Source organism: Trichechus manatus, unplaced genomic scaffold (genome assembly GCF_000243295.1).
Source record: "Trichechus manatus latirostris isolate Lorelei unplaced genomic scaffold, TriManLat1.0 scaffold00186, whole genome shotgun sequence".
Taxonomy (NCBI): domain Eukaryota; kingdom Metazoa; phylum Chordata; class Mammalia; order Sirenia; family Trichechidae; genus Trichechus; species Trichechus manatus.
Genome location: NW_004444122.1, coordinates 2,271,128 through 2,287,965, shown reverse-complemented (window position 1 = coordinate 2,287,965; position 16,838 = coordinate 2,271,128). Strand labels below are relative to the sequence as shown.

The 16,838-nt window shown below is 44.2% G+C and overlaps 1 protein-coding gene across 1 annotated transcript in view; it reads left to right on the top strand.

The window, feature by feature from the left end:
• Nucleotides 1-2,913: 2,913 nt before the first annotated feature.
• The window catches only part of BCL2A1 (BCL2 related protein A1), a 71,656-nt gene continuing 57,731 nt past the window's right edge, over nt 2,914-16,838 (top strand). Inside the window, 1 exon segment of the mRNA XM_012558797.2 lies at nt 2,914-2,997. Within this exon segment, the coding sequence (XP_012414251.2) occupies nt 2,914-2,997 (84 nt within the window).

Here is a 16,838-nt window from a genome sequence, read left to right as displayed (position 1 = left end):
AATCAGTAACTACTCAGACACTCCTCAGAACAGAAACCCTTTTTGTTCTCCAATGAACTCGCATGTATCAGTGACCTGCTTTGCTTTGGTCTTGGGTCAGTAGACCCCACTAGAGACCAGTGGTAGGATGTAACTGACTCAGTGAGCAAGCTGGATGGATGGGCAGCTGTTTCTTGGAACCTAACACTGAGGTGAAGAGGACGGGGTGCCAGACATTTTCCATTTACCTCACTGAGTCCACTTTTTCATGTTTTTGTCCCCGACTCTGTGCCCTGAGAGGCTGAGCAACATGGACTGCCTCAGTGAATGTTATTGCCCTTTGGCGTCTAGTTGTGCTTGGTCCCTGGGGGTCACTGGTAGGAGACGGGAGGGAGGGAGGAGTGTGAGGTTGGGGTATTTATTCTTGATTCTAGCCTTGCTGGGTCAGAGAGAGTTGGCCATGTGCTTCTACTGAAGGCCACAGCTCCTATCAGTGGCCCTTTCCATTCAGTTCCTCTTTCCAAATTCCTCCCTTCATCTTTTATCAGCCCAAACCACGGCCTTCGCCTTAGCACTATGTGTGCAGCTTATAGGTAGCAACTAGCAACCTCACCAGTGTCCTGGGTACCAGGCAGATAGATAGATATGTGTTTATCCATTGCAGACCCTCAATAAGTGTTCATTAAATGAATGAACCAGTCAATGAATCATGAGACCCTTGTGACAATGCAGCTATGTGGTTAGAGCGCTGGGCAGCCAGTGTGGAGCTCGAACCCTGGCTCCTTCACTTATCAGACAGTGATCTAGGGCAAGTTGCTTAAACTCTCTAATCCTCAACTCCTTATCTTTAAAGTGGATAATATCTTCTTCACTAGGCTGATTAAATGAAAAATAGTCTATGCGAAATGCTTAGCACAGTGTCTGGCACAAAAATAAGTGTTGAGTAAACAGTAGTTATAAATGTTATTTAATTAGTTATCTAATCCAGTCATGGCTAAAATTAGATGGTCTTTTGCAATAGACAAATGAGTAAGGACACAGACAATTAGCCAGCAACTACAAGTAATTGGCAAGCAAAGTTGTCAACGTGTTCAACCTAGCAAATAAGCAAAGAAAGGCAAAGTAAAACAACTGTGAAATACCATGTCTTGCCTCCAAGATTAGAAAATTGTTTAAAACTTAAAGCTGGCAAGAACACAATGAAACAGGGACTCTCCATCATTCCGTTTTGGGCTCAAAAATGCCAGAATGCATGAATTTTCAAAATTTAAAATGCACCTACCTATGACCCAGCAGAGCCCTGGCGGTGCAGAGCTTAAGAGCTCAACTGCTGGCTGAAAGGTCGGCAGTTCGAATCCACCAGCCGCTCCTCGGAAACCCTATGGGGAAGATCTGCTCTGTTCTATAGGGTCAGCATGAGTTGGAATCAACTAGATGGCAATGGGTTTGGTTTTGTTTTTATGAGCCAGTAATTTCACTTTTAATAATCTAGACTGCAGAAATAATTATACAAAGGAAAGTGTACAAAGATGTTCCTAACACTATTGTTTGTAATAGCAACAGATAAGTAGATAAGTAGATAGATACCTACTTCCACTGAGTCAATTCCAACTCATAGCAACCATATAGAATACAGTAGAACCGCCCCATAGGGTTTTCTAGGCTGTAATCTTTACAGAAGCAGACTGCCACATCTTTCTCCCACAGAGTGACTGGGGAGTTCGAACCACGGATCTTTTGGTTAGCAGCCGAGCACTTAACCACTACGTTGCCAGGGCTCCTTCTGATAGATACCAAAAAAAAAAAAACAAACCTCACTGCCAATGAGTCAATTCCAACTCATAGCTACCCTGTAGGACGGAGTACAGAGTAGAACTGCCCAATAGGGCATTACTACTCATAGGGACCCTATATAGATAATAGGCTTTGTAGATCATATGGTCTCTGTCACATCTACTCAACCATGTGGTTACAGCACAGAAGGAGCCATAGACAATACATAAAGATGTTCTCAACCATAGCACTAGTGAATTTTTTGGCTGGATAATTCTTTGTTGTAGTGGCTGTGCTGTGCACTGTAAGATGTTTAGCCTCTACCTGGCCTCTGCCCACTAGATGCTAGTAGTATCCCTCAGTTGTGACAACCCAAAATGTCTCCAGACATTGCCAAATGTCTCCTGTGGGGGTGGGGGAGAGTGCAAAATTGCCCCAACTTAAGAACCACTGATGTAAAGCAATGAATGTGGCTGTGTTCCAATGAAACTTTATTTACAAAAACAGGTGGTAGGTTGCATTTGGCCTGTAGGCCATGGTTTGCCAATCCCGGCTGTAGGCAATGGGGACCACTGATGCCAGCTCTGACCTATAGCTTTGTGGAAGGGACCTGTGGTTGGAGAGTGGTGAGGATCATTTCAGGAGACCCAAAATACTAAACCAGATTCCCCTTCCAAAGCCTTGTCCCTTGGACCCAGCCAAGTCCCAGGCCAAGGATCATTGTCACATCTTAGATTATCGGAGTTGTTAGAAGTTGTGGGGGCAGGTGATGATGCCCTGCCTTTGCAGTGCTGCTACTGCTGTGATGAGGGGAAGCCTTAAACAAGTGTTAATATTCTTACTGTGCATCCCAGTTAGGGTTAAAAGGTTTCAGAAGAGAGGGGTGTTAGATACCACACCATACTTCCCCTGCTTTCCTTGTGGCTTTCTCCTTTATTCCTCACCATTTCCACAATCTACAGTCTAGAAGCTGTATTCCTGAACCTTCAACCATTTCCATTTGGTAGCCAAAGTATGTTAGTCCATTTCATGTGGAAAGTGATTATGTTTCACACTTGACAGTCAATCTTCTTTGCCCTGACTTGTAGATAGACAAGGGAGAGGATGCAGGGGAGGCGTCTCCAGGCTCCCGAGGGAGGAGGGGCTATCACAGAGGTTGCCATGCAAGAGCTCATTAGTGATGACCTGACCTCCACGCTGGGCGTATTTCACTTCCTCAAAGCACCAGCTAATAGGAGCTCCGTGGTAATTTACGTCACAACAAGAGATAGTTTCCTTGTCACCCGGTGCTCAGAGGGAACACTGAGCCCTACCCCAGTTATATTTGAAGGAATGACAACATGAGTTACCCTTAGGGAAGCTAGTTTTTCTAAAAGCCCTTGGCAGGGGGTTGAGGGAGGGCCTCAAATGCAGGTGGCAACCAATGGTGCCCGCCTCCCGGCTGGCCACCTGCAACATGCAGGGATCAGTTGTGGATTACAGCAATATTTCTCAAATTTGTGTGTGTATCAGAATCACCTGGAGAACTAATAGCGACTGCGGAGTCCCAGGCTTGTTGAAGCAGAAGAGGGGCCAGGCCTTTATAGTTTTACCAAGTTCCCCAAGTGATTCTGATTCGAACCAGAGTGTGAGAACTGCTGGGTTGAAGCCTTGCTACTCAGAGTGTGGCCTGTGGACCGACAGCATCAGCATTGCCTAGAACTTGTTAGAAACGCAGCATCTCTGGGCTCACCCTAGATTTACGGAATCTGAGTGGTCATTTAACAAGATCCCCAGGGGATTTGTATGCACCTTACAGTTTAAGAAGTCCTGGCTGGGTTGGATCGTAGACTGACTAGGCAGTGAATTGGCCCCAGAACAAGGCTCCAGGCCCCAGGAAGAGAACTAAGCTGAGCAGGGCAGGCCACCAGGATTAGTTCAGAGTAATGTGACACATGTCACAGGAACTGACGGGAACAGGGAAGAGTCCAGTCAAACAGAGCCCCTCCTGCCCCCACCCCACGGGAGGGAGAGGAAGGAGTGGTCTGTTATTCAAAGAAATGGATCCTGGGTTTGGGCTACAAAGAAGTCTTGGGGAGCAATACAGGCCTCCACCCTGGCCAGAGGCCAATTCCAATAGGCCCCATGTACCCGTTTGCAGGGACTCTCACAGGCTCCCTGTGCTTTGCCCAGGCTTTCTGCTTCAGGCCAGTGACTGCAAACTTTACTATTTAGCCCTCTTCAGCCTTGTAATCTGTGGATGGAATTCAGATTCTCTGCTTTGCACACCCTGCCATCCAGCTTGCACTCAATAGTGTTCCTCCAGGCAACTCTCTGGGGACCCTGCCCCTGACCGTGGGCCCCAGCCAACATTGCTTCTAGCTCCTGGTTGTGTGTGGTGAATAGTGCGTTTGAAACACGCCTAGGTGGTCTTGAAGACAGCCTCCTCTATGTGACTCCCTGTTTCTGGGTTCTACTAACCGCCCTCTCCACTAGTCCTCAGGCCTAAGCGGTAAGATCTCTATTGCTGCTTACTGCAGGGGACTGCACTATCCCTATGGTTCCCCTAGGGCCCACCAACAACTTTCTAAATGGTCCCTTCATAAATATATTTTGTTCACATTGTTCTAATCTGACTGTGCCACCTGTTGGGACCCTGAATGATACTATTGGGAATGGTCATTCCTTTCAGGTGAGATCTCAGCCCAACCTACTCTAGTGCCAGCAGGATAAACTCACCAGAATTTAGGAGTTCAACATCGGAAAAAGAGACACACAATAAGGGGCTCATTTCCTTACAAGAAATGAGTATGTAGCGAAAACTTCCTAACAATGGGCACGATCCAACTGGTAACAAGACACCTGGAAGGGAGCGAGCATCTGTCTCATCAAGGCAGATATTTAAGCAGCACCTAGAGGCCCACGTTATCTGCAGAGTGTAGAAAAAGATTCCTTTCCCGCACAGGTGGGAGGCTGGGCTCAGTGACCCAGACAGTTCCTTCCAGCGCTGAGGTTGTGATTCTACAAATAGCTCCATGCTCCTCCCACACCCTTCTCACAGCTCTCCAGGGACTCCGCAGCTAGCTGGTGATATATGTGTTGATTGGGAAGAAGAGGGAAGATTGGCACTTCTCTTGGTGCCTCGTTTTCACCTCCTCAGCTGGCTGGCTGTAACTGACCCTTTAGGTGCGGCTCAGGGGAAAGGCAGAGCCCACAGGAGTTACCAGCTCAGAGGTTCAGAAGAGTCAGCAGATTTCCCAGAGAGGGTGTTGGGTACAACAAGCAGCAGGATCTTCATCTAGGCAGCTGCCAGACATCAGACCACGGGCAACTGGGCAGCTAGCACCCTGAAGGTAGAAATCCCAGCACTGGGCCATGTGAAGTCTGACAGGAACAAGTCCACCTAGGGTGGAAGGGCAGGATGCTGTCAGATACTGGCCAAAGAGCCTGGGCAGCCTTAAAGTGTTCCCAAGAAGTGAGAAAATGAGAGCTGGGTTTCAGGCCACATAGGTGTTCCAGGCTGGTGCCTAGGGTCTAGGGGTCCTGAGTTCAGCTGGCAATGGAAGAGGCTTGAGGGGACACATGGTCTGGGTCAGTGACTTGATATAAGCCTTACTGAATGGAGAGGCCAAGACCACTCCTAACTCATTCATTATTGAACTCCTACTCCATGGAGCGCTGTGCTAGGTGCTGATAGAGTGATTACAGACCAGCAGGATCTCTACTCTCCCTCACCGAGCTCACAGCTGACTTTCCTGCCTCCATCAGGCCTGACTCAGCAACCGAGGTGTAGCTGAGTCAACAGGCAGGTTTTAGTGGCCTGAATCGTGGGAGCTGGAGCACGTGATCAGAGAAACAGGTGCTGACCATAAGATCCTTTCCTGCAGCTGTGAAGGCCACTCCCTCTATTACCCCCAATCCAGACCAGCCTCCCTGGAATGGGTGCAGACGGGCAGGTGCAGCAAAGGGCACAGACTTTAGGATGACCACATGTCCCAGTTTACCCAGTGCTAAATGGGGACAGTTGGTCGTCTTAGCACAGAGTGATGAGGCCCAGGGACTGAGGAAGAGTTCTAGTCCTCCAGCAGCAAAGAGTAAGTAGGGGCCATGTGCAAAGTGAGGCGTAAAGTAATTGCTGGCCCCAAGGCAAAACCTGGATCCTGAGAGTGTGAATGTTGCAGGATTGGTGTTTGCTCCCAGCAGCTCTGAAGGACCACACCGCCGGTTGTTTGGGGAACAATTAGTCAGTGGCATCTCTGACCCAAATACCTCCAGTTCTGGTTCCTTAGTCACTTTTATACGTGAGGAAATGGGTTCAAGAAAAACACTTAAGGTCAAATAATACGTTTACTTTGGTTTGGGTGTCTGCTTCCCGTGTCCCATGGTGCTTTGTTCTCTTATCACCTGGGAGTGTGAGCAGTTATTATTTGACTGTCTCTCTCGTCCGATTCTCCCACAGAACGAGGAGGCTGGTGACTTAGCGTCTAGCACATAATAGGCACTCACTAAATGTTTCATGAATAAACGCATGAAGTTTCAATTTAGCTGTTGCAGAAAGTAGGGGCCCAAAGGGCAGAATGAAATGGTGAGACAGTGACAATTTTGAAAGGTGGTAAGTCAAAACAAGAGGGCCAGAATAGACACTATAGGAAGTCTGGTTTCAAGCAAGCAAATAAGAGGCTTTCAGACAAGAACCTCACAATTGTCCACAGGGCTTGTCTTGCTCGATTTCCTGGCAAAGGTTCTGTTTGTTTAGGGGCCTCCCCTCCAGCTGGTCTGACTGCCAGGCCAACTGCTCTCTCTCCTGCTGGCTGCTCATTTCTCCAAAACACATTTGCTTGCTCCGACCAAGGGTCAGGCACTGGGTTGGGCATTGGCAGTGGGCAGGAGCCAAAAGAAAAGGGACCACCCCTAGGGGTGTATGTGTCCCAGGGGAACTCAGCCCAGGGACACATACACACACAGACATACTCATACACACACACAGACACACACAGAGAGACAAACACACACATACACGCACACACACATACACATAGCCATAATGTAGTAGATAAGCATCAGGTGTGAACGTTTCGTTTTGGAGGCCAGTGGTGTGACCTGCCAGGTGCAAGCCAGGCCCTTTAGATCGGCCAGAAGGATGCCATCCCCCGGGTGACCTGGGCCTGCCCCACTGCTTGTTCCTTGTCTCCTGCACCTGCTTGCTTGCTGCCTCTGCCAGCTCTGGGCATGTCTCTAGACAGGACTCCTGCATGCCACAGGCATGTATGTGCTCCTCTTGCTCTCAGCCCCTTCCGTGCTGACTGACGCTGGCAGTTGACTTGTGTTTTACTCACTCCCAACTCCACCCTCTCCTGCCTGACTGACTTTGATGTTAGGTGTTTGCTTCTTATACCTATCAACTCATTAAATATTTATATGTAATACTTCCTCTGTGCAGGCCGTGGGCTAGGTGCTGGGGCTATACCGAAAAACAGACAAGTTCCTGTGGAGCTCGTTATGGGGGAGGAGGGAGACAATGACCAGTCAATTTATACAGTGTCATAAATGCTATGATGGGTGTAAGCACCTGTGGCCATAGGGTGGAGTAGGGACTGGAGGTGGACAAGCTTCAAGTAGGGAGACCAGCCATGGAGTAGACTGTGCCATGAATTACAGCTTCATTTCTTTATCTATCTGCCTGTTCATCACCCATCCCTTCATTTATTCATTGAGTCATTCAATGAATATTTATTGAAACACCTATTATGTGTCAGGCACTTTGAGATACAAAGATAAAAAAAAGGACTGGTTCTTCTGCCGCATTGGACTCTACAATGTACCCTGCTCCTCTCTGCTCCAGGGCCTTTATACTCACTGTTACCTCTGCTTGGAAGATCTTAGTCCCACGCTCCTTTGCCAAGTTACCTCCTTCATCCTTCAGAGCTCAGCTCAAAGGTCATTGCCACAGGGAAGGCTTCCTGGCCCCTTGACCGTTCAGGGCCCCATTATGATGCTCTCTTAATAACCTGTAATTTTCCTGCATAGTACCTGTAATTATACGTTTTTTTAGGGGACTATTTCATTAATGTTGGTACTCAATCATCACTGTCAGAGACTGATTTATTATAGTATTTATACTGCCTGGCATATGGCAATGCACTTAATAAAGACAAATTGGATGGATGGATGAATTGGAGCTGAGGCAGACTATAGGCAGATGCCAGTAAAGAGACTGACCCAATTGTCAGGGCAGGACAGAGATGAGAATGGGTGAATAGGCCAAGGCAGTAGAAGTGGGAAGTCTGAGGAATGGATTTATAGGAGAGAATCTGCAGGATTAGATCTCTGGTTGACTGTCATGGGTGAAGCAGAGGGAGGAATGCAAGGTGACAAACAGAGTTCTGACTGGGGGCTGGGGAGATTGGAAATACAGAAGAAGATGTTTGGAGGTATGGGATAAAGAAGGTGAGTTCATTTTCAGAGTGGCTGAATTTGAGATATCTGTTTTTCTTTCTTTTTATAAAAATGGTAGTTAGAATGATATTGCTCTAAAAAAAAATAAACTCCACAATTTCAATGGCTTAACACAATAAAAGTTAATTTTTTTTTGTCCACATGACAGTTGAATGCCGGTGTTTTGGCTTAGCATGGTAACATGGTGGTTTAGGGACCCAGGCTCCTTCCATTTTGTGGCTCCACCAAGAGGCCTCTACAAGGTCTCCTGGGGCCTTGAGCTGAAGGGGAGAGAGAGTGGAGAATGCATACCTGACTCTTAACCACCTTGGTCCAAAAGTGCCACCTAGCATCCTAACTTTATGGGGCAGAGTCTACCCCCCAAGCTAACAATGTCAGACTCTTCCTTTCTTAGACTTCCTTGAGAACAAGGGTACATGACCTAGGCTCAGTCATTCAGACACTTTCACCCAGGCTTTGATCTGGAAGCTAATGACTCAAAGAAGTAGTGGCCAAAGAGAATACATTCAGATGAGGGAAGCAGCAGTGGTGTCCACCCCTCCTGGTATTCAAAGCCTGTAGTGGTAGCTATCTCAGCTGCAGCATCCAATATTCAATGTCTGTGATATTACTGGCCCAAAATGCTATGTCTGTGTCCACTGGTGGCAGTTCTGTGGCATGGTTTTTGACACTATTCCTTGCTATGTTGCTTTTTCAGAGCTCCTGTGAGCCACTCGCGTTTTTTTAACAAAAATTTTTTTTCTGCTTAGATTAGCCACAGTTGTTTTCTGTTGCTTGTAACTAAAAACTTGGTCTTATACAGGCCAGGTATAAATGTGCAGAGAGCAGTTGGATATACAGGTCTAGAGCTTAGCAGATCTGGGCCACAGATATCCATGGAAGTGGGCTGAAGTCACCAGAGTGGGTAAGATTGCTCCAGGAGTCTGTGTCATGACAACGGAAGAGGGCATTGCCTGGAGACTTGTGTCAAATTCACGTTTAGCCAATTTTCTGCTTCTACTTTTTTTTTTTTAATTGAAGTGAAAGTCACATGACATAAAATCAACCATTTTAAAGTAAACAATTCGGTGCCATTTAGTACATTCACAATGTTGTGTAACCACCACCTCTATCTAGTTTCAAAATATGTTTGTCACCCCAAAAGGAAACCCCTGTACACATGAAGTACTTGTTCCCCCTTCCCCCTCTCTCTAACCCCTAGCAACCACCAATCTGCATTATGTCTCTATAAATTTACCTGTTCTGAATATTTCATATAAATGGGATCATGTGATATGTGACCTTTTAAGTCTGCCTTCTTTCACTTAGCATAAAGTTTTTGAGGTTCTTCCATGTTGTAGCGTGTGTCAGAATGTCATTTCTTTTTACGGCTGAATAAAACTTCATTGTATGGATATGCCACGATTTGCTTATCCATTCATCCTTTCATGGACATTTGGGCTGCTTCTACCTTTTAGCTATTGTAAACAGCGCTGCTATGGACATGCATGGGCATGTATTTGTTTGAGTACCTGTTATCAATTCTTTTGGGTGTATACCTAGGAGTAGAATTGCTGGGTCATATAGTAATTCTATGGTTAACTCTTTGAGGAAACACCAAACTGTTTTCCACTGCAACTGAACCATTTTACCCACCAACAATGTACAAGGGTTTCAGTTTCTCCACATCCTCGCCAATACTTGTTATTTTCCATTTTTTAAAAATTTATACTAGCCACCTAGTGTATCTGAAGTGGTATATCTTTGTAGTTTTGATTTGCGTTTTTCTAACGACTAATGATGCTGAGCATCTTTTTGTGTGTTTGTTGGCCATTTGTGTATCTTCTTTGGAAAAATTTCTATTCAGGTTTTTTGCTGATTTTTTAATTGAGTTGTTTGTCTTTTTGTTGTCGGGTTATATTCTGCTTCTGCTTTAATGACAGAGCTTTTTCTTCTTGAGGCTGACCCAGATGATTTCTGCCATTATGATGATAATTGCAACACCCACTTATCTAGGGTGGTAATAGTAAGTATATAACACATGTGGCACCCTCCTTACCAATGCCCTCCTAATGTCAACAACCTCTGGTAATCACAACAGGAATTTCTGCTCAATAATAGCATTTTTTTCCTCAAAGAGCCGAGACACAAGCCTCAGAACCCTTTTCGACATAACTCTCCAGATAGCCCTAATATATCCATGGCAGCTGGCTCCTGAGATGTAGCCTACTTGATAGCTCAGGCCTATAGCTTTACAGTTTACACGGCATGTTCATATCTATTATCTTTATTTGCTTTTCTCAACAGCCTTATGAGGTAGTAGGTACTAGGCCTTTTTTACAAATGAAAAAATTGATATCTCGAGGAGTTAAATGACCTGCTTGATTACACATATAAATCATGGGAGAGTCAAGATTTGAACTCAGGGATCCTGATTATAAATCTTAATCCTTTATCTATACCCACAAGGTACTCCTCACCTGTGCATTGTACCCTAATTCATTTTAATGTATTTCAGGGAACAGAGAAAGTCAAGAAAAGTTGCTAAGCCTCCTCAGAGGGCCCAGCGAAGAGTCATGGTTCATCTAGTTGGGAAATGTTACGTTCCAGATAAAGCAGCCTCTCAATCTCTAGTTGGAGTTTGGGCAAATCTTTGGTTCAATGTTCTAAGAAGCCACCGGTATATACTAATAGGGAGGTGGAGCACAGTAACCTCTAATTGTCCAGGCAAGTAAGCCTTGAGCATCTTGAATGTTGGACCATGGGAGCAGAGCCATAGACACTGAGATTTAGGGACAGGATTTTTTCAATAATTTGCAATTTTTTTTTAAGTAAACATGTTCTGGTCCTTTAAGGACACACACTGAAAACAGTGAAAAGACAACCTACCGACTGAGAAAAAAATCTTTGGAAATGACATATCCGATAAGGGTCTAATCTCTAAAATATATGGTTGTTGTTGTTGTTGTTAGATGCCGTTGAGTCGGTTCTGACTCACAGCGATCCTATAGGACAAAGCAGAACTGTCCCATAAGGTTTCCAAGAAGCGGTTGGTAGATTTGAACTGCCGACATTTTGGTTAGCAGCCTGAGCTCCTAACCACTTCACCACCAGGGCTCCCAAAAATGTATAGAAAACTTTAACAACTCAACAACAAAAAGACAAGCCAGTTAAAAAATGGGCAAAGGGCTTCCTTAAAAAGCTAGAAATAGAAGTACCATACGATCCAGCTATCCCACTCCTTGGAATAGCTCCTAGAGAAACAAGAGCTGTCACATGAATAGATATATGCATACCCATGTCCATTGCAGCACTCTTCACAATAGCAAAAAGATGGAAACAACCTAGGTGCCCATCAACAGATGAATGGATAAACAAATCATGGTATACCCACACAATGGAATACTACGCAACTATAAGTAACAATGATGAAGCCGTGAAACATCGTATAACATGGAGGAATCTGGAGGGCATTATGCTGAGTGAATTTAGTCAGTCACAGAAGGACAAATATTGTATAAGACCACTATTATAAGAACTCAAGATAAGGTTTAAACGCAGAAGACAACATTCTTTGATGGTTACGAGGGTGGGGAGGGAGAGTGAGGGTTATTCACTAACTAGATAGTAGACAAGTATTATCTTAGGTGAAGGGAAGGACAGCACACACTTCAGGGGAAGTCAGCACAACTGGACTAAAACAAAGCTAAGAAATTTCCTGAATACAATCAAACACTTTGAGGGACAGAGTAGCAGGAGTAGGGATCTGGGAACCCATGCTTTCACGGGACATCTAGGTCAATGGGCATAACAAGGCTTATTAAGAAAATGTTCTGCATCCTACTTTCGTGAGTGGCGTCTGGGGTCTTAAAAGCTTGCAAGCGGCCATCTAAGATGCATCAATTGGTCCCAAGCACCTGGAGTAAAGGAGAATGAAGAACACCAAAGACACAATGAAAGTATTAGCCCAAGAGACAGAAAGGGCCACATAAACCAGAGACTCCATCGTCCTCAGACCAGAAGAACTAGATGGTGCCCGGCTACCACCAATGACCGCCCTGACAGGGAACACAACAGAGAGTCCCTGATGGAGCAGGAGAAAGGTGGGGTGCAGAACTCAAGTTCTAGTAAGAAGACCAGACTTAATGGTCTGACTGAGACTGGAGGAACCCCGGAAAGCATGGCCCTTGGATTCTCTATCAGCCCAGAACTAAAACAATTTCTGAGGCCAACTCTTCAGACAGGGATTGGACTGGACAGTGGGATATAAAGTGATACTCGTGAGGAGTGTGCCTCTTATTTCAAGTAGATACAAGAGACTAAACGGGCAGCTTCTGTCCAGAGGTGAGATGGGAAAGCAGAGAAGGTCAGGAGCTGATTGAATGGACATGGGGAATCAGGGGTGGAAAGGAGGCATGTGCTGTCACAGTAGGGGAGAGCAATTAAGGTCACATAACAATGTATGTATAAATTTTTGTATGGAGACTAACTTAAAATGTAAACTTCATTTAAACTACAACAATAAAAAATTTTTTAAAAATGGGCAAAGGACATGAACAGACATTTCACGAAAGAGGACATTCAGGCAGTCAACAAACACATGAAAAGATGCTCACAATCGTTAGCCTTTGTTGTTGTATGTACAACAGAATGAAAACACTGCCCAGTCCTGCACCATCCTCACAATCATTGCTATGTTTGAGTCCATTGTTGGAGCCACTGTGTCAATCCATCTTGTTGACTGTCTTCCTCTTTTTCGTTGACCCTCTACTTTACCAAGCATGATATACTTCTCCAGGGACTAGTCCCTCTTGATAACATGCCCGAAGTCCGTGACATGAACTCTCACCAACCTTGCTTCTAAGGAGCATTCTAACTGTACTTCTTCCAAGTCAGATTTGTTCGTTCTTCTGGCCAAACCCAAACCCACTTCTGTCAAGTTGATGCTGACTTATAGTGACCCTGTAAGACTGAGTAGAATTGCCCCATAGGGTTTCCAAGGCTGTAAATCTTTACGGAAGCAGACTGCCACATCTTTCTACCGAGGGGTGGCTGGTGGGTTTGCACTGGCAACCTTTCAGTTGGCAGCTGAGCGCTTTAACCACTGCACCACCATGGCTCCTTGTTCTTTCTGGCAGTCCATGATATTGTCAATATTCTTTGCCAATACTGTAATTCAAATGCATCAAATTTTGTTTGGTCTTTCTTATTCATTGTCTAGCTTTCACATGCATATGAGGTGATTGAAAATAATATGGCTTGGGTCAGGCATACCGTAGTCTTCAAAGTGACATCTTTGCTTTTTCACACTTAAAAGAGGTCTTTTGCAGAAGATTTGCCCAATACAATATGTCATTTGATTTCTTGACTGTTGCTTCCGTGGGTGTTGATTGTGGATCCAAGCTATTAGAGAGATACAAATCAAAATTACAATGCAATACCATGTCACCCCTGCTAAAATGGCACTGATAAAAAAATAATAATAAAACAGACAACAACAAATGTTGGCCAGAATGTGCGGAGATTGGAACCCTTATCCATTGCTGATGGGACTGTAAAATGGTACAACCACTATGAAAAACAGTATGGCGCTTCCTAAAAAATCTAGAAATAAAAATACTTTATGATCCAGCAATCCTACTTCTAGGTATATACCCTAGTGATCTAATAAAAGAGACACAGACAGACATAGTACCACCAATGTTCATTGCAGCATTATTCACAATAGCAAAAAAATGGGAACAGCCTAAGTGCCCTTCAATGGATAAACGGGTAAACAAAATGTGGTACACACATAAAACAGAATACCACGCAACCACAAAGAACAATGTTGTGTCCTTGAAACATATTATAACATGAATGGATCTGGAGGACATAATGCTAAATGAAATAAGTCAATCACATAAGGACACATATTGTATGATCCCATTTTTATAAGAAGACAAGAATAGATATATATACAGAGACCAATGTTCACTGGTGGTTACCGGGCATGGGGGCAGGGGAGGGAGAATCAATTCCTAGATCATAGATATTTGTTATTTTTGGTGATGGGAAAAGTAGCATTGAATGTGGGTGTAATGAGCACAGCTTGACCAAAGTAAACGATGCCACTAAGATGCACACAAGAGAAAAAGATGTTTGTACTAGAGAACATGACATATAATTTGGCAACAACACCAACAATAACCAAAAAAAGAGTGTATGGTCACACATGTAGATGTATAGGCATATATGTGTATGGGTAGGTACAGGTATACACATGTGTGCACAGATGGAAGTATCTATGTGTACGTGTATGTACAGATGTGTGTGCATGCACATATAGAGGACACAGTTACAGATACTTCTCAGACATAACCAAACACCTTGAGAGATCAGTTTTCTGGGTTTGAAAGCTTAGGACCTTAGCCTCATGGGACAACTCAGTCAATTTACAGAATATAGTTCACAAAGTTCATGTTCTGCATCGTAGTGAGGTGAGTAGCATCTGGGGTCTTAAAAGCTTGCGAGCAGCCATCTAAGATACAACTATTGGTCTCTACTCGTCAGAAGCAGAAGAAAACCAAAGTCTTAGAGAAGAAACTAGTCTACAGGGTTAATAGCCTACACGAGCCACAGCCTCATCTACCCTGGACGAGAAGAACTAAACGGTGCCTGGCTACCACTACCGACTGTTCTGATCAGGGCCACAATAGATGGACCCTGATAGAGAGGGAGAAAAAATGCAGAACAGAACTCAAAATCTTAAAATGTCCAGACTTACTGAACTAGTTGAGACTAGAGATCTCCCTGAGACTATTGCTCTGAGATACTCTTTTTTAAACCTTGAAACAAAACTATTCCCTGAGGTCACCTTTTAGCGAAATAACAGATTGACACACAAAATAAAGGATATTACTCGTGACTACAGCGTTCCATTAAAAAACCATCTATATAAGACCAGGACGTCAACAATTACTCTAAAGCAAAGATGAAAAGATAAAGGGGCTGGCAACTACAGCACTGGAAATGAAACAACCGGAACACAATTAAAGGGAATGTGGACGCGTTGTGAAAAATTAACTAACGTCACTGAACAATTTGTATAGAAATTGTCAAATGGGAGTCTAATTTGCTGTGTAAACATTCACTGAAAACACAATAAAATATTATTTTTTTAAAAAGTACACACATCAGGCCCAGTTAAATGCACCAAGCCGCATATGGGGACACATGATTTGTATACTCACCCATTCTAATTGAGAGGCTAGAGCTAAAAGCCCTGTGGTTAAGCACAGTGGTTAAGCACTCAGCTGCTAACAGAAAAGTCTGTGGCAGTTCCAACCCACCAGCCGCTCCTCCGGAGAAAAATGTGGCAGTCTGCTGCTGTAAGATTACAGCCTTGGAAACCCTATGGGGCAGCTCTGCCCTGTCCTGTAGGGTTGCTATGAGTCGGAATCAACTCAACAGCAACAGGCTTGCCTTGGCTTGGCTTAGAGCTAAAAATGGCATTTTCCAGACTCCCTTGCACCTAGACTACAAGATGTGAATTACTTTCCACCAACCATATATACCTGCATGTGACACTAAGTTATGTGGGGAGAGAAATGTGGCAGGGATTGTGCTGGAGGCTTTATGATTCAGAACTGGTGGCTGCTGGTGGCTTCCTGATTCAGAAAGCAGCTTCCTAGAGGCGGCTGGAGTGGCAGCTTCTTTGTTCTGAAGCTTCTTGATCATGAGAAACAGAAGGTCTCTGGGCTGCCCAATTCCATGTTGTGGTTTCGGGAGTCTTTCCTGGAGCCTCATTCCACTGTCTGCCTCTTTAGTTCCCAGTGGCACCACTAGGGGAGTCCGGGGGTTCAGACCACACTGGGTGATACTTTCAGAGAGGGTGACACCAAAATGACTGTCTATAAAATTTTTGTGCAGTATTTCAGCAGAAATTTATTACTTTTTATAAAAATATCCCTGTAGTTAGTTACAACAACAAAAACATTTTTTGTAAGCCCAGCTTACATGTATCAATATACCTACAAGGCTAAAGCTCTATGCTAACTTATTTTTTAAAACTTCTAATGTGCTCTGGTTAGAGCTGTCATTATTACCTAATTACAATGACACTTCAAATCATGTAGTTTCATCCACACATGCTATAAGCATGCCCTGTTGTTTTCGCTGCTGCTGGTGTTTTTATAGTCGCTGATTTTATCAAATTTTCTGGTGTTTTAGATACAATATTGTGGTAATTAATATTTGTGAAACTATATCAATAACTTTTTGAGAATGAAGTAGTAATTAAAGGAAAAGAAGGAGTGGATTACAATTTATGAGTAACATCAGTGCAAAAAAAATTACTAAGGATTCACTATGGTCTGGTATGCGAGGAGGTCCATGGAGGGTGTTATGGATTGAATTGTGTACCCCCAAAATGCATATCAACTTGGCTAGGCCATAATTCCCCGTATTGTGTGGTTGTCCATTTTGTGATCTGATGTGATAATACTATGTGTTGTAAATCCTAACCTCTATGATGTTAATGAAGCAGGATTAGAGGCAGTTATGTTAATGAGGCAGGACCAAAACTACAGGATTAGGTTTTTCTTTTTTTTTTTATTGTACTTCAGGTGAAGGCTTACAGAACAAATAGTTTCTCATGAAACAGTAGTACACATATTGTTTTATGACATTGG